Genomic DNA, 26,490 nt, shown 5'->3' with positions numbered 1-26,490 from the left:
ACCTCAACAATGTTTTCTTCAGAAATAGAAAAATCCATCCTAAAATTTATAGAGAATCTCAAGGGACTCCAAAGAGCCAAAACAATCTTGAAAAAGAACAAAGTTGGAGGTCTCACACTTCCTGATTTCAAAACTTACTACAAAGCTACAGTAATCAAAACAGTGTGGTACTGCCATAAAGACAGATATCCAGACCAATGAAATAGAAGGGAAACCCTCACATATATGGTCAAACGATTTTCAACACGGGAGCCAAGATCATTCAATGGGGGAAAGGACAGTCTTTTCAACAAATAAGGTTGGGAAAAGTGGACATCAACATGAAAAAGAATGAAGTTGATTCCTTACCTAATACCATATACAAAAATTAACTCAAAATGGATGAAAGATCAAAACTTAAGAAGAAAACATAGGGAAAAATCTTCACAACATAAGATTTCTTGAATATGACAAGGAAAGCACTGGCAACAAAAGAAAAAATAGATATGTGGTGGACTTCATCAAAATTAAAAACTTTTGTGCATCAAAAAGCACTATCAACAGAGTGAAAAGACAATCCCTGGAATGGGAAGAAATATTTACAAATCATATATCTGATAAGGGATTGATACTCACAATATATAAAGAACTCCTGGGCTGGCCCCGTGGCTTAGCAGTTAAGTGCGTGCGCTCCGCTGCTGGCGGCCTGGGTTCGGTCCCGGGTGTGTGCCGAAGCACCGCTTCTCCGGCCATGCTGAGGCCGTGTGCCACATACAGCAACTAGAAGGAGGTGCAGCTATGACACACAACTATCTACTGGGGCTTTGGGGGGAAAAAAAAAGGAGGAGGATTGGCAATAGATGTTAGCTCAGAGCCGGTCTTCCTCAGCAAAAAGAGGAGGATTAGCAAGGATGTTGGCTCAGGGCTGATCTTCCTCACACACACAAAAAAAATTAAACATAGAATTACCATGTGATGCAGCAATTCTGGGTATATACCCACAAGAAGTAAAAGCAGGGACTTGAACAGATATTTGTAAACTCATGTTCATAACACTATTCTTCACAATAGCCAAGAGGTGGAAGAAACCCAAGTGTCCATAGATAGGTGAATGGATAAACAAAATGTGATATACATGTACAATGGATTATTATTCAGCCTTAAAAAGGAAGGAAATTCTGACACACACTACAACATGGATGAATCAGAAGACATTATGCTAAGTGAAATAAGCCAGTCACAAAAGGACAAATACTATACCATTCCACTTATACGAGGTACCTAAAATAGTCTAATTCATAGAGACAGAAAGCAGAATGGTGGTTTCCAGGGGCTGGAGGTGGGGGGAATGGGGAGTTATTGTTCAATGGGTACAGTGTGTCAGTTTTCAATGTAAATGTACTTAATGCCACTGAATGGTACACTTAAATAGTTAAATGGTAAATTTTATGTATATTTAAATTCTATGTATATTTAAACATAAAAAACCCAACAAACCAATGAGATTGGTTACCTACAATGAGTGTGCAGAAACAGTGTCCAAAGAATGGGGCAATGGGGTTGGGAGAGAAGAAATGATGGAGGAGTGATCGCGTAGATCTTTTTGTCTAATTCTGACTTTTGGAACCATGGTAATGTTTCACATACTCAAAAAATAATTAAAAATCAACCAGGATGTGTATATAGGGGGAAACCCAAAATAAAATACAAACAGTAACAAATGAACCTATATTACAAATGAGTAACATTACCAAACAGAAGGGTGTTAGGGAAAACTGTACTTTCACTATATACTGTAAGACCAAAAACAAAAAGAACTGTGTGGGATATGGAGGTATGGGGTTAGCAATTTTTAAACTACTTTTTACTCAGGACTGAGCAAATAAATTAAATAAATAAATATATTATGGTTAATGAGAGTCAAGTTTTTCACTTTCAGAGAAAGAAGTTACAAAAAGGAAATGAAGAAGGCTAGAATAAACAGTGTGGTGCTGAACTGGAATTGGAGACATGATACAAAATCATAGCTTATCTGTGTGTGTGTATAGATACATACATTTCTAGCTGAGAGGACCTAGACGCAATGACATCCCAATAGCAATGAGCATACCTAATTCTGGTTTCTAAATAACATTTTCTAATAAAAGGAGTCAGTGCTCCCTGGGAAATTTTCTGGTTCCAGGACTGGGGCTGGGAAAGTACAATATCAGCCCAAACATCTTGTGGTGCCAGAAAATAAGGAAGCACCAAAAAAATCAAGGGGACCCATTGAAAGGACACAGGAGTCAACACAAAGGGGCTCCCAATGGCCAAATTTGGGACAATCTGACCCACAAAATAGTGTTAGTAATGGATTATAACCTATAGAATAAAAAATAAAAAGCCAGTCCATACTTATATAAATAATTTAGTACATAAATAAATAGGGAAGAAGGAAAATCTCTTTCTAACAGTAGGATTCTAATTAATAAATGTTGAAGGAAGGATGGAAACAAAAAAATCACCATTTGGCAAATAGCTGGTAATAACATTTTCAGGCAAATATTATCAGTGGATGTTAAGATTAGTAGGTGGAAATCAGATGAGAAACAGGATATTTATGTCAGCTTCAAGTAGTTCTCTACAAGATGTATATTAATTATAATGGGAGAAATAGTGACTTGGCAGCAGAGAAATCTGACAGACACTTCAACCAACTTATTAAAGTTAACACCACTAACAGTGCCTCAAATGCATACTCTGAATTTAATCACGAGTAAGTAAGTATCAGACAACTTCAAACTGAGGAACATTCTACATTGCAGAATCTACAAAATAAATGGCCAGTTCTCTTCAAAAGTGTCAAGGTCATGAAAGACAAAGAAAGATTGAGGAACTGTGCCAGATCAAAGAAGACTAAGACTTACCAACTAACTGCAACGTATGATCCTGGAACGTATCCTTGTCCAGAAAAAGGACACTAAGGGACACTGATGGAATCTCAATAAGCTTTGTAGATGAGTTAGTAGCAGTGTATCGGGTGTTAATCTCCTGCTTTTGACTGTACTATGATTATGTAAGAGTAACATATGGAGAGGCTGGGTTAAGAGTATCTGGGAATTCTATTTTTGCAACAGTTTTAAGTCTAAAATTAATTCAAAAACGAAAAATTAAAAAAAATTCTTTAAACGAGCTTTAGGTGTGCAGGGAGCAGGGAGGATACAGGCTTTTGAGTTCACCTCCAGGGCTCCCGGTAACTTACTCCAATGGCAAATACTGGCGACCAGGTCACTTTGTGCGGGGGTAGGTCTCTGCTAGGCAAGAAGTTTCAGAAGAAGGAAAGAAAAGCACATCACGAAAAACAAGGAAGGTTTCAGGGAAAGAAGAAAACCTGATGCACCCTGACTTTGGCTTTTGGATGTTCAACGGCAATTCTTTCCTCTCAACATCTCTCTTAGAGAAGAGTTAAGGAAAAGAAATCATGAGTGAGCAGGACATTTTTGAAGGGTCAACTCCCTACTCTCTCACACAAGGGAGGGAGGTCAGACTACTGGACAGCACGTCCAATCCCAGTGTCACAGGGAAAGGCTGAGGTTATCAGCGTCCAGGGCCACAATCTGTCCTAAATTTTATGGGTTCTGCAGGGGTCAGAGCACTGGAGCCACAGGCATCACACACCTGCAGACTTGGTGCTGCACAAATGGTCAGCGTCACACAAACACAACCACACATCCACTCCTGAGACACAAAAGCACACAACCACACAAACCCAGACACCTCCACACCCTAATACACAGTCACAATCTCACACCCACTGAGAAAACACACAGTCACACCATCTACTCTCCACCGTGACAAAGTCACTCTTATATAGTCACACTTACCACACCCATACCCACAAAGGCCCCACAGTCACAATCATGTACCCATTTCGGGGGCACACACAATCATTGGCACTCTACTCCCGGCCCACTCAACATCAACTAGTCATCATCGAACATTCACTCTGAAGACGCACACAGTCACACTCACACAGGCAAAGACACTTCACACTTGCACACACAACATCGTTTCACAGACACACTCCAAGGGACACAACGCTGTCACCACACAGCCACAGACACACGACAACTGCATACAATACCACACGTGGCCACAATGTCATGCACCCAAAACCATCCACTCACCTTGGAGACATGTAATCGTAACTGCACAGACACCCGCACCCGTCTCACAGTCACAGCTACACTCACACCCCCAAGAACAAGGCGTACAGCCACACATAGTTACCTCCACAATTACAAGGACCCCACACCCCAACACACAGCATCACACATGGTTACACAACACAACCAGACATACATCCTGGAGACAGGCACCCACACCTGGTCACACAGCCACAAAGACTCATGCAGAATCTGGCACCCTCAGCCCGCTCCCGCCTGCGCGCACAAACGGCAAGTTTTGGACACGCCCCGTCCCCGCCCCGGACTCCCAGACCCCTCACCTTCTGCCTCCCCTTGGTCGCGTCCGGGTCCCTGCGGAGCTAACAATCTCGCCACGACGTCAAGAGAGACGTAACGTTGGGCCGCTGTGCACTCTGGGAAACGTAGTCCAGAGCCACACCAGCCACAGACAAGATGGCCTCCTCGTACCTCAGAGTCTGAGTTTGGTCCGTTTGACACTGCGCCTGGGAGGCTTCAAAGACAGAGTCCTCACTCCAAACCTCCCACCAGGCTTGAGCTGATTTTCCTCCAAGGCAAGACTACTCACTTCGAGAGCCTCGTAATCACGGGAAGAGACAGCCAACTTCGCGTGGGAGAGAGACACAGCGATAGAATGTCGACCTGCAAAGCCTTAAGGGAAATGTAGTCCAAGGCCGGAAAAGCTGCCTTGCTGTTAAAAGACGATAATCAGATACCAGCCTGGGCCTGGCCACGGTGACCGTGCAGGCCGCGTCGCGGAGACTTCTGGGAGTGCTCGCTCGCCCTCGGAGTGCGCAAGCGCAGCGCACCGAGTGGACATTTTGGTCTTTGTCCGCGGGTCAGTCCGGCCCCTGGGTCCACGTGGCGCTAAAGTAGGAGGTGGGATGTGGGCGTCTTGGGCCGGTGGGGTCCGGGAGGTTGAAGGGAAGGATTCCGGATCTATTGGGGCGCGGCGCGGGCGTGGGGAGTGGGTTTAAGAGCTTCTGGCCTACATGTGGGGGTGGGGTGGGGGCCTCTGAGGAGGGTTGGAGCGTGCGTGACCGCAAGTTTGACCGCATGTTCGGGATTATTGAGTGAGAAACTGGGAGCAGGACCGTGTGTAGCTGAGTCTGAGAGGGAGATGTAGGAGATCAGCGTTGAGGTAATAACATCTGAGCCGCACTTCTCTTGTCGAAAGTGCTGATAATAACGCTGCCATCTTCCTGGAGCGTCTGTTTTACTTGAAGATTTGAAGGGGGGTAAAGCTGAGCGGTAAACAATTTAAAAATGGATTTTTATATTAAAACGCATTTGTTTTTAATTGGGGTGAATGCAAATCACCGGGATTTCTTCTTTTTTTTTAAACAAGCAAGAATATTTCAAAGGAACTTTTCAAATCCCCTGATCTTTGGGGTACTTTAATAGGGCTGCTGTTAAGACTGAATATCAGCATTACACATTGAAAAGCAGTGTCGTATGGCGCAAAAAGCCCAGGATTAGGGAGTCTGGGGTTTGGGTTCGAGGTTAAGCACATTAATCTACATTCTTTGAAGAAAACTTAGTTGTTGCAGTGTTTATCCGTGAGTCTGGACTAGATTCTAGGGGTCCTAACTCGTAAATGAATCGGGGTGTTCCCACGTTGTATGGATTTTGTGAAGTAATGAAGAGAATACTTCTGTCTGTAAAGATGCTTTTTCTCAGGAATCCGCCCACAGTCATCCTTCACATAAATTTTAAATAATAAGAAAGCTAAAGTAATTGGGTACCAAATTTAATATCTACAAATCACAAATATCTACAAATATCTACAAATCACAAATATCTACAAATCAACAAACAGCCAGTTAGAAGACATAGTAGAAGACAACCACTATCTACAATAGCAATAAAAAAATAAAATATTGAGGAATGAACTTAAGAAATATTCAAAACGCTTAGAAAAGAACATTAAAAAGTGCTAAGGGGCATAACAATAGGAAGATATCATAAAGAAGTGTGTGCAAACTTAAGTAGATTTATTAATTTAATGTGATCCTAGTAAAAGTATCTACAGTTTTTTTCTTTTGGAACTGGATGAGCTGATTCTGCACTTCACATGGAGAAATAGACAAGCTAGAGTAGCCAGTAAAACTCTGGAAAAGAAAAGCAGTTGGGATGTGGGGAGGTGGGAGCCCAACATTACTTTTTAAAATGTAAATCCTCAGAAATTACAGTAGCGATATTAGCACGAAGCAGGCCTGTGGAGGGAAATTCGGCAATATCTGTAATAACTACAAATGTACTTTCTTTTTGACCCAGCTATTTCACATCTGGAAATTAGTCCTAGAAATGTACCTGCATTCGTATGAAATGATACAGGTATGAGCTTGCTCATTGCAGCAGTGTTTGGCATAGAAAAAGATTAGAAAGAATTCATGCCCATCAGTAGGAGATTGGTTTGATAAAATTATGGTCCATTTATACAACAGAATAGTGTGCAGCTGTACAAAAGAATGAAGAGGAAGCTCTCTGTGTACTAACACTGAAATAACTCCAAAGATGTATTGTTAAGTGAAAAATGCAAGATGCAAAATGTACGTTATGCTTCGTTTGGAGTAAGAAAGGAGAGAAATAAGAGTATATGTTTGTATTTACAGTTTCCATTAAAAAACTCAAAAGATACACGAGAAACTAATAAAAGTGGCTGTCTCTGTTGGGTGTAGTGGTACTGGGATAGATAGGGCAAAGGCAAATATTTTTATGTTTGTTTTCTAACTATATGAATTTAGTATATATTCAAAAATTAAAGTGATTTTTTATTTTATTTTTTTTGTGTGTGAGGAAGATAAGCCCTGAGCTAACGTCCGATGCCCGTCCTCCTCTTTTGTTCTGAGGAAGATGGGCCGTGGGCTAACATCCGTGCCCATCTTCCTCTACTTCATATGGGACGCCGCCACAGCATGGCTTGACAAACTGTGCATTGGTGGGCAGCCGGGATCCGAACCTGCAAACCCGGGGCAGCCAAAGCGGAGTGCGCTCACTTAACCGCTGCACCACCGGGCAGGCCCCAAAAGTGACTTTTTTTAAAAGAGAACATAGGCCATGGAGCCAGACTGCCTCCGTTAACTCCTTCCTCTGCCATTTGTACCTTGGTGACCTTAGGCAGGTACTTAAACCTTGTGCCTCATTTCTCATCTAGTAATATAGAGAAAATAACAGTATCTGATTCACAGGTTGGTTGGTTGTGTAGATCAAGGGGTTCTAAGTTCTAAATAGTGCCTTGTATGTAGTAAGTACTGGTAAGTGTTACACAGTGCTGTTATTACTATCTGCAGAATAATACGTCCTAGGAAATAATACAGTCATTCATACTGTTTCTGGTAGAAATTTCTGAAAGATTCAGATATGTAGATGCTCTTTTCTTATTTCCATGTTTAAACTTTTTTTTTTTGGACATTTCTTTTTATAGCTGGAGTGAGGAGGTTAGATTTCTTAGTGTTCCAGTTACAATTCATCTTTAGAAATCATCACCACCTCCTTCATGAGATTTGTTCTTTGGTTTGTATGGTTACTTTCTCATGGCTCTAATTCAGAATCTCTGATGATGTTTTTTAAAAAATCCCAGTTGTGACTTGGCGCGAATACATCAGAGGTGATCTTGAAATTGCATAACATTAGGAGAGACATACTATGTGACTGGTCCACCATTAGTGAGGGTATTTTTCCTTTTATGACCAAAGTGTAATCTAAATGGTTGTACTTTAGTACCATACAAATGTCCATTCCCCATCAATCATTTAATGGATGGTTTTAAACACCAATCCTTGGCTGAATCAGTAATTTCTTCAGGGGTTGCAAAGTGATGATTTTCTAGTTTTTTCATTCCTTTTACATTTATTTGATGGCTACCTCAAATTGTGTCAAATTTTTCTTGGCTTTTTCTTCTTTAAGCATCATTTTAAAGTTGTGTTCTAATAACTGCACCTAGTTTTCTTCAGATACGCTTATTATCACAGTTTTAGCTAGTGGATGCTCCTTCAAGCTGACTCCTATCCTATTTTGACTGCTAGAACCTTACCATTAGAGCATAGTGTTGAATATTTGATTTTTTGCCAAAGGCATAAGTGAAAATTGGCATCTCAATGTAGGTTTAATTTACATCCGTTATTATGAGTGAGGTTGAGTATCTTCCATTCGTGTAAGGGCCACGTGTATTTATCTGGGAATTGTCTGTTTATATCCTTTTCCTCATTTTTCTGTGGGGTGCCTTTTTCTTCTAGGAGGTGTTATATTACATTAGAAAGGCTAGCCTTCTGTGAAATCAGTTGCAGGTTTTTTTCGAGTTTTAAATTTGTGTTTTGACATCGTCCACAGTGGTCGTTTCTTTTTTTAAACTGCAGCATCAGGAGGTTTTTATTTTTGTGTAGTTAGATTTATCAGTCTTTTCATTTATGGTGGTAGTCGGAAAGCCTTTCCCACTTGAAGTTTCACCTATACTTTCAAATCCTTACAAGGTTATAATTTTTATAGGGTTTCATTTTCTCATTTATATTTTTAATCCATTTGGAATTTATCTTCGTGTATGATATTAGGTTTTCATCCAGGTTTATCTTTTTCCAATTGGCTGCCTGGTTCTTCTGACACTATTTATTAAAAGGTCTTAGCTTTACTATTTTAAAATTCCATTTTTATCATATGCTAAATTCTCATATGTAATTGGTATATTTCTGGACTTTATAGTCTCATCCATCTTGCAGTCTGTATTCATTTACCAATATTTTGAGGCCTTATAATTTTGTTTTAATATCTCGTATAGCTAGTCTCCTCTTATTGCTTGCCTTTTCAGAGTTTCCTAGCTATTCTTGCTTGTTTATTTTTCTGTGTAAACTTTAGACTCAGCTTGTCTAATCTAGGAAAAAAACCTTATTTTTATTGGTATTGCATTAAATTTATAAAATAACTTAGGGGAAAGACACACTAGATTTTTATGATGTTAAATACACCTATCCATGTACATGGTATGTTCCGTTTTCATTTTGGGTCCTCTGGAGTGTTTTAAAGTTTTCTTCATATAGGTTTTAGACACTTCTTTCTAAGTTTATTTCTAGTTGCTTTATCTTCTCTATTGCTTTTATGAATGGAGTCGTTGCGGCATATGTGAAGCTTGCTGATTTCTATTCCCTGCTTAACTTACTGAATTATTGTTTATAATTATATTAAATAGTAATTGAGACAGTGGGCATTCTTATCTTTATTTAGAATTTAATAGAAATGCCTCCATTGTTTTTGCATTAGATAAGATGCTGGCTTTTGTGGTCAGATATAGATTAGGATTACATCTATATATATAGATTATCCATGCTGCCCGGGTCTCTGGGGATGTGAGTAGAAACAAAAAGTTCTTAAGGCTGAGGCCAGATGTAACAGCCAGGAAAGATCACATTAATCAAGGAAACAAAAATCCCTCTAAACTTGGATGCTGCAGTCTTAAAAAAAATCACACAGAACAAAAATAAGATGCTTAGTGAGATGTCCATTCTTATTCTGTTTTCTTTCCATTCCTTTGTTCTAAAAGTGACCATTTCTTTGGTCAGTTTTATCTTTTTACTCTGTTTTATCTTGTGCTTTCTTTTTATAGCTTTGCTTGCTTCTTAAAGTTTTTGTGTCTTATAAAAATTAGTTTTATGTTGTATTTCATTTTTTATCTGCTACGTGGCAGTATTTTTCAGATGAGTTTATTTAACTGTTGGAAAATTATGCTGTTCGTTTTCAGTTTTTCTTATAGCATCCTTGTATGGACACAGACAAATGATGTTATATTACTCATGTTTGTATGAGAGAGATTTTCCTAGACAAGTATCAGGAAAAAGGAGGCATATTAGCATTCTATGCTTCAGAGCTCACATACCTCCTTTTCTAGTGTTTAAAGCAAAGCACTTCTGCACCTTTTCTGGTTTGATGACTCGAACCTGGTTGAGGTGGACTTCTATCTCTGTCTTTCTTTTTTTTTGTAATCAGAGCATTTTAGTTCCAATCCATTGTCTTTTTTATTTAATGTCAAGTAGCATTATTTGTTTCTTTTTTTTTTTTTTTTTTTGGTGAGGAAGATCAGCCCTGAGCTAACATCCACGCTAATCCTCCTCTTTTTTTGCTGGGGAAGGTCGGCTCTGAGCTAACATCTATTGCCAATCCTCCTCCTCCCCCCCCCCCAAAGCCCCGGTGGATAGTTGTATGTCATAGTTGCACGTCCTTCTAGTTGCTGTATGTGGGACATGGCCTCAGCATGGCCAGAGAAGTGGTGCGTCGGTGCGCACCCGGGATCCGAACCTGGGCCACCAGTAGTGGAGCGCGAGCACTTAACGGCTAAGCCACGGGCCCGGCCCTATCTCTGTCTTTCTGTTTCCCATGATTCTTCACAGTACTTGCCTTCCAGGATGATGCATTCACTTTTAGAAGTTGCTAAATCTGGGGACACCGCGCTTGCGAGTACTTTTTAAGTCTACTCTTTCTGCTTCCCCCTACAGTCCTTTTCTCTTTAATCCAGTTCTTGCTTTCATCAGTTCCCTCTTAGGGTGAGGCCTACTCATTCTGTAAGGAAATAGTAGCTGCAGATTTCTGAACTCTTGTAGGTCCTTAGAATCCCCCTGAGCATTCTCACTTCTTCCTAGGCTTCTTTGCAACTTCCTGTTTAGGCCTCCTGTTTGGGTCTGTGGTACAGGAGTTTGGGAGTTTCTCTGTCCCTAGTTTTGTTGTTCATTATTAGACTCAGTTACAACAGTTTTCACTCAGGGTGAATCCCCCATTCTGAGAATGAATGTTTGCTAGTTATTTCTGAGATCTGTTACCTCAAGTACTTCTCACCATTATCTAGTCTTTCTTGCTACACCTATCACACTATTGTGGTTTCTGTACCACTTCTGCTATTTTGGGCTGTACGTACATATAATTTGGAGTTAACATATATTCTCTGTACTAGTTTCACTAAAAATATAGTGAATGAATTGGCTGCTTGTCTCCCCTCCCCTTGTCCCCATTGTTCTTGATGTTTTGTACTGTTTTCAGGAGAAGTACTTGAAAGATTCAAAACTAAGCAGCCATCGTGCTCCTGTGAAACCTTTCCTTGCCTCCTTGGCTGTTGGTGTTCCTAGGCTTCTGTCCTTGACCGTCTTCTTCCATACTGTCTATACTCTCTGTAAGCAGTCACAGTAACAGTCCACCTGTGTCTTGAGGAGCAGTGATAGTCTGACAACTGACAAATTCCCATTTCCATTCCAGGCCTATTCGGAGCTCCTTATCTATATGTGCAATTGCCTAATGGATGTATCTGCCTCCATGTTCCTCAGAAACCTGACAGTCTGAATGTCCAGAATATCAAACTTGGTCTCCTCCTTCCTGCAGATTGTCTCTACCCGAGTCACTCTTTCATGTTTCTCTCTGTGTACATTACTGTTTAAATCAGGCTCTAAGCCTTCCATCTCTGCCACACCCCAGTACAAATTGGTGACCAACCTTTTTCAACACCCGTAGCAGATAGTGTGTGTGTGTGTAAGTAGTAACTTAAGTTTTTTTGGATTTTACTTTTTTTTATATGATTGAAATTTTATAGAAAAGTTGGAATAGTACGGAGAGGTCTCACACACCCTTATCCAAATTCACCATTTACATTTTGTTTTTTTGCTTTATCTTTCCTTCTCTCTTTCTCTAAATATGTGTGTAATTTTTTTCTGACCTATTTGAGACTAAGTTGCACACATGCTCCCTTTATCTATAATAGTTTAGCATGAAGTTTCTGAGAACAAGGACATTGTTCTTGTTCTTAGGACATTACCACAATACGGTAATCAAAATCAGAAAATTTAACATCAGTACATTACTATTATGTAATCCAAAGTCCATATTCAGATTTTGTCAGTTGTCCTAATAATGTCCTTAAAAATAGTTTTTGAATGAATGGATGAACATATATTTACCGGACATTTCTAATAGATAGTTTCACTCAGTATAATACAAAGTAAATATTTGGACTCCAGGAAAACTTTTTGAGTTTTCATTCCTGAATACTGTCAGAACAGCTTCCTGCACATTGTGTCCTTGTGGCTTTGTTCTGATAGGCATATGTTGCTGTAGTATTAGATATGAGTATTGAATTCATCCAGGGATAAAATGTCAGACAGTATATAAAATCCACTTAAAATCTACTTAGGAACTTATGCGGGAGAGTATGCAGGAACTTATTGCTAGAGAACAATAGCAACCAGTCATGTACGGTATGGACAACTTTCTTATGTAAGTAAAATTCTGAAAGTAAATTTCCTGTGTGGAGACTTAAATGATTTAGTAGGTATGGCTTTGAAATTCAGGAATCAAATAAGCTTAGTCCCTTTGCTAATATAATTGTGTGTGCTTTAATGTCGAAGGCAAAAGGTCATTACTTTGTTCTTTTCACAGGGCCGCTTCCTGGTGCATCTCTGGAAACTGCACCTTCCTCCTTCTTCAGAAGGCCCCAGGGCTCAGCCTGAGTTCCAGGATGGTACTTTGGCTCCAGCATTAGTATTTTAGAGCCGTGTCATTTCCCCGATAGCAGGTTATAAACTGAACAAGCTGTATGTGATCCTCTTTTGGAGCAAGAAGACGAACTCTGGATGGTGGAGAAGTGGAAAGGAAATTTGTCCAGGTGAGTGAATGACAGCCAGGCAGGTCACAGTTGTTTAGTCAGCATTGACACCTCTGAAATTCTTTTAAGGATGTTTTCTTATAGGCCCTAGTTTTGGAATATCACTTGGTATGAATTCTTTAGATACTTGAATGATTTCCAATCATCACTTTCTCTGTTTCATTACTCTGCTTCTTTAGTCTGTTCAGAGGGCCACGTGCCCCTCTTATCTCTATGCTGGATGTCAACGCTTCATACTTCATTTGTACTGCCTGTGTGTGATCTCTTTTTCACATTGGTGGTACCCTTGGTCTCATATTCCCCCATGTATATAGATTCTTTTCCTCATGCATTGTCTTTTATAGGTCTTAAGTCTTTACATATTGTCTGACGTTTAGCTTCTTTTCTCTTACTTACTGGTTTCTCTTGTTCTTCTAGTGGTTAAATGCCTCAGAATTATATTTTAAATCTGTAATCATATTTCCTTCCATGTGTTGTCTTCTTACCATCTCCTCCGTTATACATCAACAGACTCCTGCCTCCCTCACTTCTGCCCTCATATACCTCTTTCAGAAGTTGTTGCCTTAGAAATCAGTTGCCTTTCTGCTGTTTGTGTGTGTGTGTGTGAATGTATGAGTCTGTATTTGTTTTTCAATATAATACATGGACTTGTAAAAATTTTTGAACATCAAATTATACAGTGAAAAAGTCTCCTCTTACCTGTGACCCTCAGTCCTATAGTTCTTTTTCAAAGATCCAGTTACTTTTAAGAGTTTCAGGTATCCTTGAGGTACTCTATGAATACACCAGCATATATTATGTATCGGTGCTGCAAATAAGAATATATTTAAGCCCTCAGTTTTCATTTTCATATTAATGGTGGTATGTATTCTATTTTGTACATAGTTTTTTCTTCTCAGGGAGGTTCTCTACAAACGCGTAATTTATTTAACCTGTCTCTTATTAGTGGCTATTTAGGTTGTTTACAGGCTTATGCTGTCAAAGACGCAGGTGCATATACCTGTTTAGATTGCTTTGTAGAGATATGCAGCTGCAACTACATAATAATTTAAGTGGAAATGTTGGGTAAAAGTTATGTTTGTTTATAGATTTGGTAGAAATAGGCACACTGTTCTCAAAAGAAGTAAACCAATTTACATTTCTACCAACATGCTATATTCATATATTCAACCAGTATTTCTTGAATGATATGTATTAGGCACCATTTCAGTTACTAGGGAAGTGTCAGTGATTAAAGCAGTGAAAAATTCCCCTGCTGGGGCCCATATTCTAATTGGGGAAGACAGACTATGGGTAAATAAGTAAAAATGTATATTCTCTCAGATGGTAGTGAGTGCTATGGAGAAAAATAAAGCAAAGAAAACGGGCATAGAGAGGGCCGGTTGGGAGTTATAATTTTAAATAAGTTGGTCAGGGTGGGGTCTCCCCAAGAGGATGACATTTGAAGAAGGTCTAAAGACTGAGAGTGGGGCGTGCAGTGTCTGGTGGAAGAGCATTTAGCCAGAAGGAACGAAAGTGTTAAAAGCCTTGAGGCAGGAACTTACTGTTCAGGGAATAGTGATCAGGGCAGTGGGGTGGGGGAGAGTGAGCGGAAAGGAATAAGAATTGGTTTGGTTAGCTAACAGGCCAAATCACAGACTTTGGTCTTTATTCTGAGTGATTTGGGAGACCATCAAAGGATTTTGAGCCGAGGAGTGATGAGATCGGAATTACATTTTGGCTGATATATAGAGAATAAGGGATAGGGGGCCAAGGCTCAGAGATTACTCAGAAGCGATTACAATATCTAGGTAAGAAAAGGGTGGTAGATAAGCTAGTGGCAAGAAGTCAGATTTTTAAGATACTTGAAAGGAATAGCTGACGGGATTGGCTGATTGTGTGTTGGTTATGAGAGAAAAAAGGAGTCATTGATGACTCCAAGCTTTTAACTAGAAGAGAATGAGTTACCGTTTACTGAGATAGGAAGACTTCAGGAATTTTGGGAGTTAAATCAAGAGTTTTCTTTTGAACTTGTTAACTGTGAGATGTCTGCTGATCATCTAAGTGCATATTCAGGTAGGCAGTGGGATATACAAGTAAGGAATTTAGGGAGACAGATATGACCTGTTCTGCTGTACTAACAAGCTGCTTGATTCAGTGATGGTGTCTCTGCATTTCTTTGTTCAGTCCTACTTTTCCTGATATTCAGGGATGTCAGTGAGTCCATCAAGTCACCTACGTCCAGCCCTCATTACCGGATTCTGTTATAAACAAAGAGGTGGTAATTTGACCCTTGAGGCTGTGCCTTATGTTTTTGGAGAGCATTGTGCGTGAGAGCTCTTCCTGAAAGAGCAGTGGCAGCTGCCCTCTCACATGCTTTCTCATAAGACATTACAGTTATAGCTACTTCCTCTTATCAACAGTGATGTTTTCCTTTTTTTTGTTAACTCTCTCTCCTTCACAGACATGACAAGTGGGCAGAGACATCTTTATTTTACCATTTTATTATATTTTATTTTGGGGAGGAAAATCAGCCCTGAGCTAAGATCCGATGCCAATCCTCCTCTTTTTTGCTGAGGAAGACTGGCCCTGCGCTAACATCTGTGCCCATCTTCCTCTGCTTTATATGGGACGCCGCCACAGCATGGCCTGACAAGCAGTGCATCGGTGCGCGCCCGGGATCTGAACCTGTGAACCCCGGGCCGCTGCAGCAGAGCGTGCGCACTTAATGGCTACGCCACCGGGCCAGCCCCCTTCTTTACCATTTTAGAAGAAAGGATCCGTGTATGTTATGTTTGAGTCACCCCTTGAGGAATTCTCTCCCACGCCTGCTTGATTGGTACTTTGATGACCTGAGATGTTGCTTTGTCTTTCATAGTGTTTTCTCAACTTCTGCTTTTTTTTTTTCTCCTCTTCTCTCTATCCTCTTATGGAGGTGGCTCCTAGAACACTGCATTCTGCCTTTCCTCCTTCCCTTTATAAATTAATTCCTGGAAAGGACTCATCCATTCTGAAGTTAGAAGTAATTCTTTCTATAAAATCAATTTTTTTTTTTTTATAATTTTATTTATTTATTTCTCCCCCAAAGCCCCAGTAGATAGTTGTATGTCATAGCTGCACATCCTTCTAGTTGCTGTATGTGGGATGCGGCCTCAGCATGGCCAGACAAGCGGTGTGTCAGTGCGCGCCCGGGATCCGAACCCAGGCCGCCGGTAGCGGAGCGTGCACACTGAACCGCTAAGCCACGGGGCTGGCCCTAAAATCAATTTTTATTTTGGCACCTCCAGCCTTTCTATCTTGCCTGCTGTAATTTTATGTGTTTACAGAATAAACAGCTGTCTGATTTCATTCTCATTGTGTCAATGAAATCATTAATATCCTACCCAAATTAGAGATTTCAGCTCATTATTTTCAGGTTCAGAGATCACTTCAAACCAGTTTCATATTATGTCGGGATTATTTCTTTTCTCATGGTCCTTGTGATATGGTCAGGCAAGCATTTAAAAAGATATTCTTCAATCTGGTCAAGAGAGGACATAGTAACCATATAAATAAATGTGAACATATTTCCTTCTTTCTATAAAAGTCTTTGAATTTGAATCTTGGCCTTTGATTATGAAATGCTCTTGGTATTCAGGTCCTACTTATCATTTAAACCTGTTACTTCCTCTTTTATTGATCTTCCTTCTGATTGTGCATCATACTTCACATTTTCCACAGAAATTCAGAAGTTCTCAGTAAATACTATGTGTTTTTATATTTTGATTTCTGAAATCTGTATTATAAACTTGTTGAAAGGAAGGCTCATGTTTTATTCTATCTGCAGTTTGATTATATATGAGACACTTGTTAAGTATCTATGAATTACTGTTGTGGAAGGATTGTTATTTATCAATTCTTCTTTCTCAATTTTTTATCTTATGAACATTTCAAACAAAAAAAAACATTGAAAGAAGAGAACAGTGATCTCTTATATACCCACCACGTAGATTCCGTCATGAATATTTTGCCTCGTTTGTTTTATCTGTGTCTATATCCCTGTGCATGTGTATTGTGTGTGCTAAAACATCATGCGACTTCTCTCCTGAAAAATTAAGTGTGCATTTTCTAAAGATAGTGGCATTACCCTGTATAACCAAAATACCATTACCACACCTTAGACGACTAGCCATAATGCCCTAATATTGTGTAACCTTCAGTCCATATTCAGATTTCCCCAATTATCTTGAAAATACCTTTTATAGCTTTTTTTAAATGTGAGAATCCAGTCAAGGTTTAAACTTTGGATTTGGTTGCTCTCTGCTTAGTCTTTAAAATCTAAACTGTCTTCCCTCCATTTTTTCCCCCTTGATATTGCCCCCAGTGTTTTAAGAATATCTGCTGTTAGCCATTCAAAGAGAAGAGTGGAGCCATTTGATGAAATCCAGCATGTCAGGTTATAGTTAGGATGTTCAGACTTAGCTACATACGAATTTGGGTTTCAAAATATTTCATATGAAACACTTTTGTTTTAGGAAAAGTGAATTTGATTATGATTAGAAGTCTAGAGAAAGGTGTTTATAAATAAGAGACAGGATTGGAGAAGTCTTTATAGAAGTGTGTTACTGGAGCTGTTTCTAGGAGGTTCTGTAGATTCTAAAAACGTTGAAAACAGGAGGGATCAGGCTCAGCCCGAGAAGGACAGGAAGAACATAATGTGCATAGTTGTGACCAATTGGTTGCATATTTGAACACGCTTGGCAGGCTCTTCCTCAGGGCCTGTGAATTTGTTTTGAATAGCAGTTCTCAAACTTTTGGGTCTTGGGAACTTTTCTGTTTTTTTTTTTTTTTTGGTAACAGCTTTATTGAGATATAATTCACATAACATAAAATGTACTCTTTTAGGGTGTACAATTCAGTGGATTTTAGTATTTTCACAAATTGTGCAACCATCACCACTATCTAATTCCTGAACATCTTCACCACAAAAGGAAACCCGGTACCCATTAGCAGTCACCTTTACATTCTTAAAACTTGAGGACCTCCAAAGAGCTTTGGTTTATGGAGACTTTAGTGATATTTATCTTATTTAAAAGTAAAATTGAGAAACTTTTAAAAACATTTATTTATTTAAAAGTAACACAGTCCCATTACATGTAAACTTAAACTCCATTTCTTAATAAAAATAAGTTTTCCAAAATAAAAAAGTTTAATGAGAAGAAGAGTGACATTGTTTGCATATTTGTAAATACTGTCTGGCTTAATAGAAGACAGCTGGATTCTCATTTCTGCTGTTGTGACATGTTTTGGTTGAAGTATATGAAAAAATTATGGCTTCACACAGATATCATTAGAAGAGGGAGAAGTATTTCAACAGCCTTTTCAGATAATTGTGGATATTCTTCTTTAGTGCTATGCCACCACCTGACAAATGGTAATTTTTCAAGATTAGCTGCAATGTGGAATTTGAAGCTATATCAATACATTTTTTGGTTCTCTTACATAAAATCCAGTGGTCTGTCTTAAACTTTAAATGGATCTCTTTACCCATGCTTGATTTTGTAACATCATGCATTGGTCACTTGAGTTATGCAGATCTTTCAAATGTTGACACATCTCAGTATACAATATCAAAACATCATATTTATTAACATCATCACCAATCTCATTAGAAAAGTCTTTTTTTTGTTTTGTGGTGAGGAAGATTGGCCCTGAGCTAACATCTGTGCCCGTCTTCCTCTATTTTGTATATGGGGTGCCACCATAGCATGGCTTCATGAGCTGCATGTAGGTCTGCAGCTGGGATCTGAACCCGTGAACCCCACGCCACCAAAGGCAGAGGGCGTGAACTTAACCACTGTGCCACCGGGCTGGCCCCTAGAAAAGTCTTTTAAGTATTGTGAAGCTATCAATCTCATGGTGGAGGGAGGATACAGGTTTTCCAAAATTCTAATTTTTGCTTGAAAACTCAAATTTTATCATTGGCAACACGTGCTATCCGTTGTTTTCCTTAAAATAATTTTCTCACTTCGTTCTGTCACAGTACCTGCCAAATAATACCCGTCTAAATAACCGTAGTTTGTAAGGCAATCATTTATTAAATTTATTTAAAGTAAATTAATGGTGCTCCATGAAAAAAGTAGCTGGTTTAGCTCATAACTTAAATGATTTGCCCAAGTGCTTTTCCTTGAGACAGCTATCATCCTTTGGTGTACAACAGAAGTATATGTGTATTTGTATAAATTTTTTTTTCTTTTTTCTTTTTTTTTTTTTTGCTTTTCATGGAGTTGATATTTGCCACACTTTTTGTTGTTTGTTTGCTTGGTTTTCTGTATTTAGCACAGACTCCCTTGGACTACCCTCAGAATAGTTAAAAGCCCTCAATACTAGTTTCCACATGGTCAAATGCATTGGGAAATCTCTTTCCGTTTTTCTCCATGGGGATGTTACTCCTAGAATTTTTGTCCTCCTGCTCCAGTCTCTACTGGCTGTACTCTGACTTAATAGTCATCTCTTATCTTGTAGTTTTTCATCACCGTTATCAAAGAAATTTTCTTTATTTTCCCTATGTCACATCCCTCTTTTTTTGATCCTGTATCTGTTGCCTTCTGTCTTCTTATTTTGGTGGAGCACATCTTCTAGTAGCAGGTAGCATCCTGAGAGGAAGGGTGCATTTGAGGTAAAATTTTTGAGCATTTGCATATCTGGAAAATGCCTTTGTCCCATTAGATTGATGGGCTAAGCTTAGAATTGTTCCCTCAGAATTTTGTCTTCTAGCTTCCCATGTTTCTGTTGAGAAATTTGATTCCATTCTGATTCCTGTTCCTTTGAATGGTATATGTTCTTTTTTTTCTGAAAACATTTATGGCCTCTTTATTTTTTCTTTTGAAGTGTCACAGCAATGTGTCTAGTTATGCATCTTGTATTATTCATTGTGGAGGGCACTAAGTGGGCCCTTTAAGTCTAGAGATTTGTGACTTTAGAGGACAGGAAGTTGTTTTTGTTGTTCTTTGAATATTTCCTCTAATCAGTTTTCTCCTTTCCTTTTCTCTTCTTTTACTCAGCTATTACTGTTACTTTGTATATCCTCTAAATTTGTCTTCTTAAAGCTTCTATCAGGAAATGATACTTGCCACTTGTGCTCATATTTCATTGGCCAAACAAGGTATTTGGCCATGCCTGAGTTTGCTTGGGTTGAGTAATATAATCCTTCTGCAGTAAGGTGACCCTCTTATTGGTGAATGATAATATAGTCTACCTCCCCTTCCCTCTCCCTCCCTCAGTTCTCATTTCTAAGGGAGCTTTTTCTTTGTGTTTCTTACTTAGAAAATCCTGTCATTGTTTCACTGATAAAATATCTTCTCATAACTGCCTATGATTGGTTTTAGGGTTTTGTTGTTGTTCCCTGTGCCTTACCTTTATTTCCTCAGACTTTTTTCTCTTGATGTTGCTCTGTCTTTCATGTTAGTGGGGTTCCTCAAATGTGTATGGAATATTGGCTGCACAGTCATATTTAAGAATGATTCACAAGGAGCTGGCCCCGTGGCCTAGTGGTTAAGTTTGGCGCACTCCACTTTGGTGGCCCAGTTTTGGTTCCCAGGTGCACACCTACACCACTCATTGGCGGCCATGCTGTGGCGGTGACCCACATCCAAAATAGAGGAAGATGGGCACAGACGTTAGCTCAGGGTGAAGCTTCCTCAGCAAAAAAAAAAAAAGAAAAGAATGATTCACTAAAGGGTGATTGCAAGCTCTTTTGTGCCTGGGTACTTCTAGTCATCTAGTAGGCTTTAATGGATCAAAAGTATAATGCCTCATGGACCCAAGGTCTCCCTACAGAAGGATTATACTGCCTTACTCTCACAAACTCAGGTGGGGCCAGGTCCTTTGTTTTGGCAAAACAAAATGGGTACAAGTGACAAGTATCATTCTTGGAGGGGCATCCTGCCAAGATTTTTCATGAGCCTTTCAGTTTCTCCAGAGAAGGATCCTTTCATATCCTGCTTACAGCTGTATATACCTGGTTTCTGACGTTTTTTAGCCTCAGCTGCAGAATGGTGCTGGAGGTCTCACCATATTATGTATAGTTTTAATCCCATTCATTTCAGAATAGCACTTCTCCCTGTTACCTTATATGTTGGGTGTCCTTGAGTCTGGAGCATCTCTGATTAAATGTCTGCAAAGAATAATTTCTATTTCATACAAAGGAGTAGTCTTTTGTCCTCCTGACTGGGAGGGTAGAGGTCCAACTACACCTTATAGGATCTTTGTTTTAGCCACCATCCTTTATTCCTTCTTTTGAGGTACTTGATTCCCTCCATTTCCTGAATCTTTCTGATATTTCATGGCGTAAATCGGCTTGCTGGGCATTGGCCTCCTCTTCTGCAGTACTTTTATGTTATTTGAACTTCCTCAGTTCTGCTGTGTGTTGAGAATCCTCCATGTGCTTTATGTTATCAAAAAATTTATTAACATCTTGTGTGTATTGATGTTTCCTATCATATCCTTTTTTCTTGTGTTTGTACTATTTTCTCTTTTATTCTTTTTATTTATTTATTTATTTTAATTAATTGATTTTTTTTTTGAGGAAGATCGGCCCTGAGCTAACATCCATGCCAATCCTCCTTTTTTTTTTTTTTTTTTTTTTTTTTTTTGCTGACAAAGACTGGCCCTGAGCTAACATTCGTGCCGATCTTCCTCCAGTTTTTGTGAGACGCTGTCACAGCATGGCCTGATGAGCGGTGCGTTGGTGCGCGCCCGGGATCCAAACCTGGGCCGCCAGCAGCAGAGTGTGCACACTTAACCCCTACACCATGGGGCCAACCCCCTATTTTCTCTTTTCTTGTCATTTTAATGGGATTTTGGGAGGAAGCAGTTGTTGGTTATTCCTTTCTTTTTCTTAGGTATCCCAGATAGACTTTCTCAATTTTATGTAGTCATCTTTTTATCCTGTTTGTTAATTCTTCATTGTTTGTTACATTTAATTTGCTGAATTATGAAATGGGAAAGGTAATTTTTGGAGAGTAATCTAAGCTTTGTGTACCCATGAATGTTAATTTTCTATCTGGATATCTTCCACAAGGGTTTCCTTCTCAAAATTTAGTTGGAGATGTTGGTCATGAGGATTCTTTCATACTGTGAGATGTGCTACCAGAGTTAATCCCTAAAAGCACAATCTGAAATTTTATTACTAGTAATGGGAAAATTCATAAATAATGGTGATAACATAAAGCTAACATTTATTAAATGCTTACCATGTACCAGCACAGTTCTAAGCACTTCATACATTAACTCCTTTAAATGATGATTCTTTGTACTCCATTTTAGAAGAAGCCTGAGAAGATGATGAGCAGATAAGAGAGGCAAGAAGACTTGGGAGGCAAGTTGCATCCATCTCCAGTAAAGTACAGACTGAGGAAAAAAAGCAGTGAATATAAGAAATTGGAAAAATACTTCCTCTGATCTCAGACCTTATATCTTTTAAGGCAACACCTTTTTCAACTTCCCTAGAAAGAGTTTGAAACACAATTTAGATTTAATCACGAGGAAAGTTGTGTAGGAGAGAATCATCAACTTAATTAGTTTGGAAATCCTGCCACAGCTTACTCCTTATGGTAATAACCCCCTTTAAGTGTAAAGCAGTGTGGAAATGCCTTCAGTTAAAAAAATTTGAACCCTCTCTGGTACCAGAGCATTCATACTGGAGAGAAACCCTATGAATATACTGAATGTGGGAAAACTTTTACTCACATGTCATGCTTCATTAAATGTGGAAGTCTGGCTGGAAAGAAACCCTGTGCTTCTGAGGAGTATTGAAAAGCCTTTAGCTAGATGACAAATCTCATTGAGCAGAAGAAAATTCATACGGGAGAGAAACCAGTGAAAGTAACAAAACTGCATTGAGTATTAGAAAATTTATACTTGGAGAGAAAGTTTGGAATGTACTGTGTATGATAAAGTTTTCTCTCAAACCTTATTTCTTACTCTACATTTGAAAACATCCTACACAGAGAAGTCCTACAAATGTAAGAAATGTGGAAACACCTTCAGGCTAAAATAAATCCTCATTCATCAAAAAATTCATACTGGAGAGAAACCTTGTGAATGTGGGAAAGCTTCCATTCAGATGTCACACCTCAGTCAGCAGAGAATTTGCAGTGGGGAAAACCCCTTTGCCTGTAAGGTATGTGGGAAGGTCTTCAGCCACAAATCAAATCTCACAGAGCATGAGCATTTTCATAATAGAGAGAAACCATTTGAATGTAATGAATGTGGAAAAGCCTTCAGCCAAAAGCAGTATGTCATTAAACATCAGAACACTCATACTGGAGAGAAGCTCTTTGAATGTAATGAATGTGGAAAATCCTTCAGCCAGAAGGAAAACCTCCTCACCCATCAGAAAATTCACACTGGAGAGAAACCTTTTGAGTGTAAGGATTGTGGGAAAGCTTTCATTCAGAAGTCAAACCTCATCAGACACCAGAGAACCCACACAGGAGAGAAGCCCTTTGTATGTAAGGAGTGTGGGAAAACCTTCAGTGGCAAATCAAATCTTACTGAGCATGAGAAAATTCATATTGGAGAGAAACCATTTAAATGTAGTGAATGTGGAACAGCTTTTGGCCAGAAGAAGTACCTCATAAAACATCAAAACATTCACACTGGAGAGAAACCCTATGAATGTAATGAATGTGGAAAAGCCTTCTCTCAACGAACATCACTTATTGTACATGTGAGAATTCATTCAGGTGATAAACCTTATGAATGCAATGTATGTGGAAAAGCCTTCTCTCAAAGTTCGTCTCTTACTGTGCATGTGAGAAGCCATACAGGGGAGAAGCCCTATGGTTGTAATGAATGTGGGAAAGCTTTCTCTCAGTTCTCAACCCTTGCTCTGCATTTGAGAATACACACAGGTAAGAAGCCTTATCAATGTAGTGAATGTGGAAAGGCTTTCAGCCAGAAGTCACACCACATTAGACATCAGAAAATTCATACTCATTAAAAACCCTGTGAATACCTTGAAAATTGGAAAGCATTCATCAGGAATTTACACCTCATAGCACATCAGAAATAATCATTGTGAAGGAACACATCACAGTGAGGGAAACGAAAGCTAAAAACTTACGGGACACCATGCTGAAGAGAAGGACATTTGTATGATAAAAATTCTGTGCCCAACAACAAAAAACTTATGGCAACGGTAATGCTGAAACTTTAGACGCATTTCCACTAAAATTGGGAATGAAAAATATGCTTGTTATCGTTGCTATCTGCATAGATCTGGAGATCTTCACCAATGTAATAAGAAAAATAAGTTGTAAGTATTAGAAAGGAAGAGACTTTTATAATATTGATTTAGCAGGATAGAAGAAATTCTGGAAACACCTATGCATTTATTAAAATTTAGAATATGATAGAAATGGCATCAGGAGGTGAGAAGATAAGGGGACTATTTAAAAAATGATTTGGAGGTAATTTGTTCTCCAAGGAAAAAGAAATAGACCATGAACTATACACAAAGGTAAGATCTAAGGGGATTAAAAGCAGGAGTATGAAAAAGCTATGTTTACTAAAATTGTTATGACCTTGGGACTAGGGAAACATTCCTTATAACAAATTCAAAAATACCTAGCAGTTCTACTCTGAGTTTGTATGCTCAGGAAATATGTACCAGGCTGTATATACTGTGGCATGATTTGTAGTAGCCATAAATTGGAAACAACTTAAATGCCCATCAGGAACAAAATGGAAAATACTTATGATGGAATACTGTATATCTGTAAAATGTAACAAGAGATCTACATGTATTGCAGAGAAAGATCTCAAAAATCTAGTTCAGGAGGAAAAATGTTGCAGAATGACACATAATACGATGACATTTTTGTAAATTTGAATTAAAACTTCTTCACAAAATTCAGTACTATATATTGGTAATGGATGCATAATATGTATGTATGTTTTTTAAATGTTTTTGAAATGGATTGGAAGGATACAGACCCAACTCTTGATAGTGGTTGCCTGTGAAGAGTGGAGAAGGGAAGGGGATGAGTGTGGGAGGGATGGGGTAGGGATTGGTTAAAGGGGACTTCAATTTTATATATAAACATTCATTTCTCTTAAAAACAAAAGACTGCAAGTAAATATATCAAAATGTTGGAGAATTCTGGATTATAGTATATGGATATCTTGTCTTATTTTTTGTACTTTTCTGTATTTTTAAATTTTCTCAAAATTAATAAGAATGGGGGTGAGGATGGGGACACTGTACCTGTAGAAATCATGTTCTAATGGATTCATGCCCAATCAAATACTAAACTTTTTATAGAAAATATTTCTAAAATTTTATCAATGATGAGTGAATGGACTTGCTCTCTATGTAATATGAAATTATCTATTTTATTAAAATTAAAAATGACAGCATAATCCACGTCTTTTATTTTTACATGTTATGGTGTAGACTTATCTGGTCTGTCTCCACATTTCTAACATTATTTTGCAACATTTTTTGAGCTTAGAAATTTTTAAGAGCTTTTAGTTAAATAAGGATACATGCATAGACTTCATATAAACTGATTTTGAAATGTCAGTTTTTTTGTCATGTAAATTTCCATGGGAACAGTATATGCATTAAACATTGTTTTGGATTGTTTCTTTCTTTCGGTGAGGAAGATTAGCCTTGAGCTAACATCCATTGCCAATCTTACTCTTTTTGCTGAGGAAGATTGGCTCTGGGCTGACATCCGTGCCCATCTTCCTCTCTTTTATATGTGGAACGCGTGCCACAGCATGGCTTGATAGCCGTGCGTAGGTCTGTGCCCAGGATCTGAACCCGCGAACCCCAGGCCGCTGAAGCAGGGCCTGCGAACTTATCCACTGCACCACTGGGCCGGCCTCTTGTTTGATTTTTTTTTTTTTTTTTGTGAGGAGATCAGCCCTGTGCTAACATCTGCCAATCCTCCTCTTTTTGCTGAGGAAGACTGGCCCCGGGCTAACATTTGTGCCTGTCTTCCTCCACTTTATATGGGACACCGCCACAGCATGGCTTGCCAAGCAGTGTGTTGTTGCGCGCCCGGGATCCGAACCGGCAAACCCCAGGCCACCACAGCGGAGCACGGGCACTTAACCGCTTGTGCCACCGGGCTAGCCCCTCTTGTTTCATTTTTAAAAAAAGAAAACCGTTCAGCTTCCCAGAACTTCCACAATTCGAGTTAAATGCCAACACCTGGATCTTAGTTTTTAACCTGCAGACTATTTCGTGCCTTCCATTGCTTTGACAAACACACCTGTTTGTTTCTTCTTCCCCAACTTTATTGAGATATAGTTGACAAAATTCTATGATATTTAAAGTGTACAGTGTGATGATTTGATGTACGTATACATTGTGAAGGGATTGTCCTCATCGAGTTAGAGTTTTGTTTGTTGTAGAGGTGGAAAGGATGGGGGACGGGTATGAGAAAAGTGGTTCAGATCCTGGACAGAATTCTATTGTGTAAACCAGTCCTTCCTGAACATGTTTTTTATTTGGTCCCTCATCATAATGTTAACTTGATATAAGTAATGTTATTAAAGGTTATATTGAATAATGGTGAACCTCAGCAGTACAGCATTTGAGATTGATTTCAAAACCTGCTTTTAAAAAAGCTCTTAAACTCATTAGTTAAAGGCCACATCACTGTGTATCTTTATGTTAGCCTTTTTAGAGGAATAACCATGACTTATATACTTAAATATCTA

The 26,490-nt window shown here is 38.9% G+C and overlaps 2 protein-coding genes across 3 annotated transcripts in view; one reads left to right on the top strand and one right to left on the bottom strand.

Annotated features, from left to right (window-relative positions):
* ZNF565 (zinc finger protein 565) overlaps positions 1-4,828 on the bottom strand; it is a 34,229-nt gene extending 29,401 nt beyond the window's left edge. The window contains exon 1 of the mRNA XM_058530876.1: positions 4,466-4,828. The gene's annotated coding sequence lies outside the window, so the exon portion shown is untranslated. The remainder of the gene's footprint in view (positions 1-4,465) is intronic.
* Positions 4,829-4,979: 151 nt separating this feature from the next.
* Positions 4,980-25,179, top strand: ZNF146 (zinc finger protein 146). Of its 2 annotated transcripts, none has more exons than XM_058530902.1 (3): positions 4,980-5,042; positions 12,570-12,795; positions 22,081-25,179. In XM_058530902.1, exon 3 carries the CDS (start codon positions 22,880-22,882, stop codon positions 23,756-23,758), a length of 879 nt encoding a protein of 292 aa, XP_058386885.1. In that variant the 5' UTR covers positions 4,980-5,042; positions 12,570-12,795; positions 22,081-22,879; the 3' UTR covers positions 23,759-25,179. The 2 variants fall into 2 exon arrangements, with proteins under 2 accessions (XP_058386885.1, XP_058386886.1); XM_058530903.1 differs by lacking the exon at positions 4,980-5,042 and adding an exon at positions 6,467-6,500.
* The last annotated feature ends 1,311 nt before the right edge of the window (positions 25,180-26,490 follow it).

This window comes from Diceros bicornis, chromosome 34, assembly GCF_020826845.1.
Source record: "Diceros bicornis minor isolate mBicDic1 chromosome 34, mDicBic1.mat.cur, whole genome shotgun sequence".
NCBI classification, from domain to species: domain Eukaryota; kingdom Metazoa; phylum Chordata; class Mammalia; order Perissodactyla; family Rhinocerotidae; genus Diceros; species Diceros bicornis.
This window is presented reverse-complemented; position numbering and strand designations above follow the sequence as displayed.